Source organism: Corythoichthys intestinalis, chromosome 3 (assembly GCF_030265065.1).
Source record: "Corythoichthys intestinalis isolate RoL2023-P3 chromosome 3, ASM3026506v1, whole genome shotgun sequence".
NCBI classification, from domain to species: domain Eukaryota; kingdom Metazoa; phylum Chordata; class Actinopteri; order Syngnathiformes; family Syngnathidae; genus Corythoichthys; species Corythoichthys intestinalis.
Window position 1 is genome coordinate 12,614,913 of NC_080397.1, and position 10,627 is coordinate 12,625,539.

Sequence of the window (10,627 nt, forward strand, 5' to 3'; positions counted from 1 at the left end):
TTACAATTCAGCCCATTGAGGGGGAAATATTCAGAACGAGGAAAATGCGACGAAGAGAGCCGCAAAATGTCATTGTTTCAGTCGCTCTACTCCATTATTTTACAGGATATTTTTTTTATCTAAGTATTTGTCCACAGTTGCTAAATAAATGGTATGGTCGAGACAAATAACAGTCTTGTGCTTAAATGTAATATGAAATATTAAAAATGCATTTATTCAGTACAACGTGGAAAAATTACTTCATAATGGTCAAAACTGTCAGCTTCTTGCACTTCCCAAATTATATTTTATGCCACCGGAGTTATTCGTCATTTCCCAGCCCCGGATTAGGAGAGCATAAACAAACCAGGAGGCGTGACAGTTAACCAGAACCGAGTGATGTTTCAAAGTCTATTCTCGGCTTTCGAAGCGAAAAATCACTCAAAACTACCCGGCATCATATCACACGGCGGCGGGGTTGTCGATTGTCTTCGCCGATCAGCAACCCTCCCGGCGACAGGCAAGTTACGGCTCATCCCCTGCTGCGGGTAGGAGCGCATGTTTGTCGGGGAAACAGCTGAAGAATTACTGTTGGACAAACTGGCCGATGTCGGAAGACAGCGTAGCTGCCACATGGTCAACACGAATATCTACAGTACAGCTACAGTAACATGGCAGGATGTGTCTGAGGAGAGCTTTTCTCCATGTCCGTCCTTGATCTAATGTAAGTAAATAGTCCTTTATTTAAAGAAAGTTTCGGTAACACTTTATAATAACTATCCGTTTTACTAGTTAATAGATCATTAGTAAACTGTTGATAAATGATTCATTGTTGATTTGTGAAATATTTGTTAACAGTTTGTTAAGCATTTACAGGGTGTTCCAATATAGTTGACCACATTCTAAATGCCATTCTAAATGAAACACATTTTGTGTAGAAACGTTTCAAGTTTTGTGTGTAACATTTGGCATTTCTATCTTTTTAGTTTAAAAAATGCCGTTCACTTCAAAAGACAAGGCATTTTGATAAGGCATTTTGCAGGCAGCGCTCATGTTGCACATTTATGAAAATCTGCCATAGAACCAACAAATATTTGTACTTTTCTTTGTATATTTAACCAATAAAACTTATGACATTCAACATAAAGTGCATATAGTTTTATTAAGATCCATCAACTAGCATGGTCATTTAGAATGGGGTCAACCATATTGGAACACCCTGTAAATGCTTAATAAACTGTTAACAAATACTTCACAAATCAACAATAAATAATTTATCAACAGTTTACTAATGATCTATTGACTAGTAAAATGGATAGTTATTATAAAGTGTTACCAACATTTGTAGTGTTTACTTTGTAATTGCTGTATTCGCTGCCATTTTTAACACAAAGTTGCAATTTCTGATCAGGTGGAAAATTTGACAGAACCCTGGGCACACGAAGAGGGCAATAAACCAAGTATGGCGCTTTCCCGGCGGGGGGATGTGCGACAAGCACAGGTTGTCAGCCAAGTGACATTTTCGGTGGACAAGGAGCATTTCAGCCACAAAATGCAAGCTACTTCCGTATTTAAACGTGTGCCATGATCCCAGTATTTGACATAATACAAAACACGATGTTTACTTACTTCCTTGTAAGTCCATTGGTCCCACAGCTGTCTCACACTTGTTTTGGCCGATCTCGGGATGAACGGGAACTTTCAGAAACCCAAAAAGGCTCACACGCCTCTTCCTGGTGTAGCTACAAAAGCCTGCAGCCGATTGGCTGGCGTGATGCGAAAAATAAACGAATGAATCTGCAAATCAGCTGAATCTGCAGTCCATCTGCATGCTATAAAGCAGTGCTGTATTGTGAGATGCTGACCCGTGTGACGTCACATTTGCATTCATCCTAAACCCGGGACTGGAGCCAGAAGTAACTCATTTTTATGGCGCAGGATTCAAAAATTGAATATGTAAAACGCTCGCTTCCACTCACATCCAAGCGGTACATATCAGTCAGGAGCATAAATCACCGCATGAAATATGAAATAAACATGCTTTTTGGTGTCATACGCACTTTAAATGTTATTTCTCGGGGTGTGACTCGATTTAAAAAAAAAAAAAAAAAAAAGATTGACCGATAATGACATTTTAATCGATAACCGATACCGTTATATGGCGGAAAACACTCAGGTGACTTAAAGTTCCGAATAAATAAATTATTCCTAAACAAAAGTGTAATCCGCAACATGGAAGAACTTGCATGGTTGAGCACCAAAGTGTTATCCCACTTTAATGAGATATTATCGCGTAATTACCTTGTTTCGGTCCAAATACTCCATGTAGCATGTATCACTGAGTGTCAAGACACAGCTGTGAATGGCCACAGCTGGATTTTTGGGGGATTTTATAGGTGAAACATGGTAATATAACAAGGGTCGCGATGCAGAAATCGCAGACATTAAGGAGTGGTCGAGATTTTCTTTTTCATATATTTACCCTTTTAAACATTTTTTAAAATATTTTTCTTTGTTTTGATCGATTATTTATCATCTAACATATCGGACAAAATGCGGCAGTAGCAAAAAAATACAATTAAGCGATAGATATGAGGTAGATATCTGTGACTTTTTTACAGACACCATTTCTTTCATTGTGACATAATTTGTTTAAAATTTTAAAATATGTGAGTGAATAATTTTTTAAAGAGTTTTTTTTTCTTTTTTTTTTAATGAAATATGAGATCAATGAATGATTTTAAGCTAAAAACGGCACACATTTTGAATAATAAATATAATTTATTACCTTCCTTTTAAGGCTGGGTTGAAACAAAAGCAGTTGTGCGACGTCTGTAAACGTGGGTTTTCAGGGTAAAACTGACAAATTAAAAATAGTTCGGGGGCTTAATGCACTATGAATCTGCTATGGCAGCATATAGACATATTGTTCTATCAAACAACAGTTGTTTTGGCTTAAAATACAGCAGTTTATGTTAAAGAGGAGTGCAAGAGCAGAAACTGATTTTTCAGTTTTGTCTGTGTTTTCCGCCGTATGCAGTCGTGGTCTCAACAGATTATGGCTAATTGTGTTCTCATGCCCCCTTTAATAATGATAAATGTAACAACTTCAAGGTTTTCCAAATTAACATTCTGTGAAAATAAAAAACAACGTCAATTGAACTTATGGAGAAAAGTTTCATTATTTTTCAATCATTTATTGTTCATTTAATGTTTGCACAGTGAATGCAAATGCTCCACTCACATAACAAATCCCAACCATAACTGCTATGCTAAGTTGTGACAAACCCTTGTACAAAGGCAGAAGGCTTCTACATTCATTTTGAAGGCAACATGCATATATTGGTCCAAACCAATAAAAATAAAAAAATATCCGATATCATTTTAAATTGGTTTTATCAGCCGATTTTACCGGGTACTCGAAAAAAATATATAAAGAATTAACGACTTTGGGTTTGTTTTGGATTAGTCATGTTTTAATCGGACAACACTAGCTGAATACTATACTGAATCAATACACATGGAGGTGTGAATATTATAAATATCAAAAATGCATTTTATCAGATATACAGCCATAAAAATAAAAAATAAACAAAATATCCCTTGCTAAATTGCAGTACCCTTTTTTCTCACAGAATATTATTGCTAAGTGGTATAAATTAAAATAATAATAACAAAAATTAGTGCTGTCAAATTTATCGCGTTAACAGGCAGTATTATTATTTTTTTATTAATTACGTTAAAATATTTGACGCATTTAACGCATGCGTGGAATGACCCGCTCCTGCATTGCCTCAAACAGATTACAGTGACGCTGTTTTTTGCACATTGAGAGCTAAGAGGCAGAGAAAGGCGAGTGGACGCAGGCGTTCATTGAACCGCACCGTATATTGGCATAAGCTTCGGCAACTCCTTCACAACAAACATGAGTATCATTTAGTGAAAGCACAACAAAAATAATATTCCTATCTCTCAAAAAAAATGTTCATTCCCAATCAAAATAGCTATGCAAAATACACATAAAACTTTCTCCGACTTTGGTCAAACTCTATTCAAACATTTCGTTTGGCTCAACAAATACATTGGATAGCAGTATTTAGTCACAATATACAAACTATCAGAGGTCTCGTACGTTGTGAAGCCAGCACTCAAATGACCGTGTGCAATGTATGGACCAGTAAACAGAGAACTATGGCGTCAGTCGAGGGACAAAACACACTCATTGGCTTGATTTCTAAGTAATTTAAAACTCGCCATTGACACCTTGTGGTATATTTCAATAGCTAATTTACGTAGTTAAAGACACTGTGGAAGAACGGCAGGGAGCCAATCTGACGTCATCACTCGACGACGTCAACAATGGTGAACTACTAGTTTATTTTTTGGATTGAAAATTTTACAAATTTTATTCAAACGAAAACATTAAGAGGGGTTTTAATATAAAATTACTATAACTTGCACTAACGTTGATCTTTGAAGATCTATAAGTCTTTCTATCCGTGGATCATTTTAACAGAAAGAATGTTAATGCCATCTTGAGGATTTATTGTTATAATAAACAACTACAGTACTTATGTACAGTATATTGAATGTATATATCCGTGTTGTGTCTTATCTTTCCATTCCAACAATATTTTACAGAAAAATAAGGCATATTTTAGAGATGGTTTGAATTGCAATTAATTACGATTAATTCATTTTTAATCTGTGATTAACTCGATTAAAATTTTTAATCGTTTGGCAGCCCTAATAAAAATTGTTATAAAGGTATTAAGGGAAAAGCTTTGTGTGTCCACTATGGCCACTGGGATGCAGCACTATCCAGCACAGTGTCTGTATTGTTTTACTAGTGGAAGAAGAACATGTTCTTAATTTTTATTTCTTTTTAATAAAAAATTATAAAGAGCATATTCCTAGAGTTATATTTCTTGTCTTTGACAAGAGATGTGGTGACATTTCTTTATGTGTTTATTTTTTTGAGCAAAATAAGACAAATCGATGCGTTTCGTTAGCACTTGACTAGCGTAATCCATTGTATATTGGCATTAAGCTAGCTGGCACGTCCTGAAAATGAAACATATTTTGAATTTAAACTCTCTGTGTCGCCATGCCAAGTGTTTTTCGAGTTGAACTACACCAAGTGGAGTGTAATAAACATCTTGAGTCAATAGTTTTTTTTTTTTTCAGATGTCTGACAGTGTAATTAGTATACCGGGATTTGCACAAATAGTGATAAAGGTTTAGTTTAAAAAAAATAAATAAATAAAATTGTGTTTTTAATTTTTAACTGGGAGAAGTTGGCAGTTATCATTTGCTCCTAGTTAAAAGTGAAACTCGATCAATGTCTGCCGGCCCCGTTCAAATGGAATCCTATTGCTGTCAATTGCAGTGAATGGGTTCATATCTGGACTGCTAATGGAATCAATGTGGTACATTTTTCTCATTTTGCACACTATGCAAAAGTTGTGTGAGTATTGTTTTCCTTTTGTTTTCAAAACCACAAATGACGAGTCCCCTTTCAAGAGTGTCATTCTGACCTCCTCCCGTGGTAATTTATTCCAAATGAAATATTGAAGCGAATCCCCGGTCGCTACGAACTTCACTAGCTTGGCATGCTAGAGTGTTTTTCTTGTAAATAAACTCTATAATGATAGCTTTAAAAAGAAAAAAAAGAAAAAAACGAGTTGGCTCGTCCTGAAAGAGACGACACACAAAGCGGCGCAGGCTACAAATATGCATGCATCAACACATTTGCTCCAGCAAAGATTTCAAGTTTGTGCCAAAGTGAAGATTTTAACTGTCTGACTAATCATTTTTTTTAACCATCTTTCTCTACTTCGGACGCTGTCACCTCCTGCCCGGATCAAATGCCACTAGATGAGACAGAGAGTGAGTCACGTCTAACCTTTTACGCGTCTAACTCTCTCTCTTTCCGTGTGTGTGTGTCAGTATCCCGAACCGAGAGACGGCGGACCCGGCAAACCCCAGGGCCTGCCAGAGGATCACTGCGCCTGTGTGCGTGCCAACGTCTGGGCTTTGCTTCCCGGCCTGGCTTTGGCTCTGCTCCGGGCTCAACATGCCTTATAGAAGTGCCAGGAGGGGGAAAAGAGGTCACCCTCCCATGAGCTGAACCCAAAAGCAGAAGGTGTTATTTCTCTGACTGATATTAGGAAGGCAGAATGCTGGACATCTGACATGAACAAAACATCCAACAGGAGAACGCAACAAAAAAATAAAAGCTGTAATGCTTGAATTTTACCACACGGATGGAACACATGGCTTTACAAAAGGACCTTCGCTAACATGAGGGCCAACCTTCTACAAAGATGATCAAAGACTGACAGAGGTTTAGAAACAAACGCATTTCTGCTATCGGTCTGCTTTTTATCGTGTTTGAATGGGTTCTTGACTTGAGGGGATCACAAACATGATGATTACAGCGTGTCTATTATAAACTCTAATCTGTAAAATTTACTCAGTGTTCTATGTGTTGGTATAGTATCCGTATCCGTGAACATTAAAAAAAAAATGAAGAATTAAAAAACAAAAAAACAAGAGGCTGATTCATTTCGGGTGCTCCAGTGCAGTTTGATGAAGTCGGTCAAACTTTGTTCGTGGTTCTTTACTCATTTGAGATGTTGGTGTTGACATCCACTTGGACATATGAATATCTGTCTCTATGTATTACATGAAAAAAAATGGAAGAAAACAAACACATTGCTTTCCTTCTGTCAGCCAAAATGATATCTGCAGTACCGTCAAACTCTGATGACCGTATATTAACTTTGGATTTGCTACTTATGGAAAGCCTTTATCTGTGTTTGTGTCTGTATAAGGAATGATGACAAAGAATGTACACTGGAATGGAATGAGATTAAATGAACTACGTCTGCTTAGAAAGCTACAAAATGTGTGCTTGACTTCATGAGTTCATCAAGACAATCATCGCAGTGTGTTCAAAGTGGATAAAATGTCAATGGGATCAGTCGCTGGCTTGTGTAGGCTTTTCATCTCTAAGGCAGAATCGGATCTATTTTTCTCTGTCCACTTCAATCTGTTTGTGCAGAATTTTATTGCTAAGGGTAGTAAAGTATTTTGCAAAAAGTAGTTTTATTTGCCCAGTTTGATGGACTGTTTTATCTCTATGCTAAACTGCAAAGTGTAGTTGCTACTGATCTTAGCTGCGTATAAAGATTGGAAATGAGAAAATTGTTTGTCTGTTTTTTCACGTCAATCTCTAAAATGTCCACTTTATTTATTTTTTTTTTTTTTTGTTTTGTATTTGAACTCAACAGCTGGTCATACACAACTAACTTCAGCACAGCAGTTCTTAACTTGGGTTCGCTTGAACCCCAGGGGTTCGTTGATAGTTGAGACGCAGCGTTTACCTGGCTGTTTACCTGGTGTTGCTCCGACATTATAACACATTTTATGTTTGCATCTACATGGTTCCATCTTGGTTGTAGTACTCATGCCAGGCCCTGCGGTGCAGTAGTTTTACAAGACAGCCAATGATGCATTTCCTCGACATCGACCCTCTCAGCCCGGAAGACAACATACCTGCCCACTCGAAGCAATGGCGTCCACGTGTTTGTTATTTTGCTTCAAAAGGCACAAAAACACGAACATCAAACATATTTAAATTAAAAATATCATAAAAACAGTCAAGTAAAGCTGATGTTCCGACATGTTTGCTGTTTTGAATGTTTAGTTGCAGCGACTGCGGATGCTCAAAGTGACATGTGCGAGTGTTGACGTCATCGGAGCAAGAGCTTTCCATTCATATATACCCTACCCACCGACGTCACAAAACCACGTGCTCGCTGTGTGGTTCCGCCCACTTGTCCGTCATTTTGTCTCTGTATTAGCATTGTTTTCAATTGATCGAGGAATTTAAAATGCATTTCATGGAAGACCCGGTGCTTTCTGATGCCGTAAACTCACTGGATGTGTTGCAAAAAAGGCGTTATGTGGAAAAGCTTCGTTCTATACAGTCGCCAGATCCATATTTGATGCCCAAATCGATGTTTTTCGACCCACTGTCTTCGCCCTGTCTGCCTGACATCTGCTACGCTGATATTTACAATTATCTTGTCCACACAAAATCAGCCTATTCCCACGAAAATTTGAAAAACTTCAAGAGCTTGGAGGCTTATAAATACTTCGTTGCTGGTTGAGTGAAACAGGTCCTCGTTCGGCAGGAATCTATCTTGTGCTTGGAAAGGTGAGTTACGAAATTTTCAATTCAAAATCTTTTGTTATTGCTAACATCCACTGTCAAGTCTAATGTATTTCATGTCGTTTGTCAATGGAGTTAAGGCTTTTAATGTTTATATGGTTTAGCGATAGCACTCTCACTACATACATATGTGTATGTTGTCGGCGATTAGCCTAGCAATGATCTTAATTGTGGTTATTTGTCAGCCCCGTAGACGAGGCCAGTTTCTTTCACTTGGTACCAGCTAAATATTATTCAAAAAATAACGATGGTGGAAGAAAGGGAAGTCACAAACATCTTGAATTTGAAACTATGTCGTACTACGTCGTATGTTGTCGGCGATTAGCCTCGCAATGATCTTAATTGTGGTTTTTGTCAGCTTCGTAGACGAGGCCAGTTTCTTTCACTTGGTACCAGCTAAATATTATTCAAAAAATAACGATGGTGGAAGAAAGGGAAGTCACAAACATCTTGAATTTGAAACTATGTCGTACTACGTCGTATGTTGTCGGCGATTAGCCTCGCAATGATCTTAATTGTGGTTATTTGTCAGCCCAAAACCCTCTAAGTATATCTTAAATGCATCTTACCGGATATAAAATGACTACTACATAGTCTGTGGTGATTTTTTGGTGCCCAGTTTTCACGTCGAATTGCAGCCGTCCATTTCGCTCTCCTCTTTGGATCCCTCGGAATACGGTAAAACTTCAAGTCTCTCCTTCCATCTTCTCTGTTAGTGCAACCAACAGCCACACACGCCTTCACCATTTTGATTATTAATGTTAAGGAGCAGAAAAACACGCCGTAAATAGGAGAAATGTACGTAGCCGTAACAGGTTAACACTATGTTTTGACGGACAAGTGGGCGGTACCATTCAGGAGAGCGGAGTTGTGACGTCACGTGGGTAGGGTCTATAGTTGCGTAGCAATCCCCGCAAATGAATCATTCCGCTTTGGAGGCCCGAATCAAAAGTTTGCGTCTTCGCCTTCGTCTTCACTGTGCAAAGGCGAGGACATGCCGCAACACAAACGACCTCTAAATCTACCCAAAGTGCCGTTTTAGACCAGTTTATGGACTGGTTTGCCTGAATTTTATAGGCTTTATTACATTTAACAAGCTGTTAAAATAAGAAGAAATTTGAACGGGAATTCGATTAGATTATAGCTTGCCAGCTTAGCATTATTGGTTTTTTAAAGGTATAGGGTGTTTTTTTGTTTGATTGTTTGTTTGTTTTTTGTAAAAGGGCACATATATTTTTTAAATCTCTTCGTTGTGTCTAAATTAATTGCTCTAAATATTCATGGCCCTGATTTTTTTTAATCATTGTCAAAAATGCTTGTTATAGCCAGCATTGTTTATAACGGCGTTAGAGTATAACTGTGTTTTCTAACGGTGTTATTTTTTCAGTAGTGAGTAATCTAATTAATTACTTTTTCATTTTTGCAACGCATACCGTTACTCAGGATGTGAAGGGGCGCATTACCACAATTTGGTTGAATAAAGCGTAAGTTGTCTGATTTTGTCACACATCCGCATGCCTGCCTGCCTGCCCTGAAGAGCGCAGAGCGGGAGGGGGGAGGAGGGAAGGGGGTGGTGATGCCGTTGCAAACGCGATGATGATTGGCTAGGTGGCTCAGAGCGTTAGCATAGCGTTCGCGTTCTGGTTAGCATTAGAATTTAGCAGGGTGAGCATTATATCAAACTCTCGGGAAACTACCTTTTACATAGAGTTCGTGGCGCAAATAATGTACTGTTTTCCTACTGAGTGAGCATTATCATCACCAAGTTGGCATTGTCCTTGTAAATGCAACCATAAAATATATATTTTTTTATATATTACCAAAAATAGTCACTTGCTCTAAACTTTTTTTGAATGACTTATCCATGAACCTTGTGTGATGCTTTTTAATCAAAACAACTAGAGCAAATACAGGAGAGGCATGAGAGATTCAGAGCCTCACTGAAAGATGTTATAGAAAGTATAATGTAATAACGTGTAGAATATGAAACATAATGTCAGTTATTTTGCTGAGTAACTAATTACTCTTACATTGAGGTAACTGAGTTACTAACTCAATTACTTTTATAGGAGAAGTAATATGTAACTGTAACTAATTACTTTTTTGAAGCAAGATTAACAACACTGGTTATAGTAGACTGATTTTTACATATTGCAGCACCTTGACAGCAGCGCAGTATAACACATGATACACTGCTCCTATTGTTGGTCTCATGTGTTTAGTAGTCACATAGTTACTTTTGGGCCGTTCTTTAAAGAGCATACGACAGGAGAAAAAAAGTTTTAAATAGCATTATTATGTGAATTAGAATCATATTTTGAGACGATTCGACTATATACAACAATTTAGCAAAGCACAGAAGACAATTTAGCAAAGCGCAGATGACGAGAAATTAGTCTTTTAATCTGC

At 37.6% G+C, this 10,627-nt stretch overlaps 1 protein-coding gene across 1 annotated transcript in view; it reads left to right on the forward strand.

The window, feature by feature from the left end:
• The window catches only part of LOC130913080 (GDNF family receptor alpha-2-like), a 180,389-nt gene extending 173,085 nt beyond the window's left edge, over positions 1-7,304 (forward strand). The window contains exon 8 of the mRNA XM_057831387.1: positions 5,929-7,304. Coding sequence (XP_057687370.1) covers positions 5,929-6,066 — 138 coding nt within the window. The 3' untranslated portion in view covers positions 6,067-7,304. The remainder of the gene's footprint in view (positions 1-5,928) is intronic.
• Positions 7,305-10,627: the final 3,323 nt, after the last annotated feature.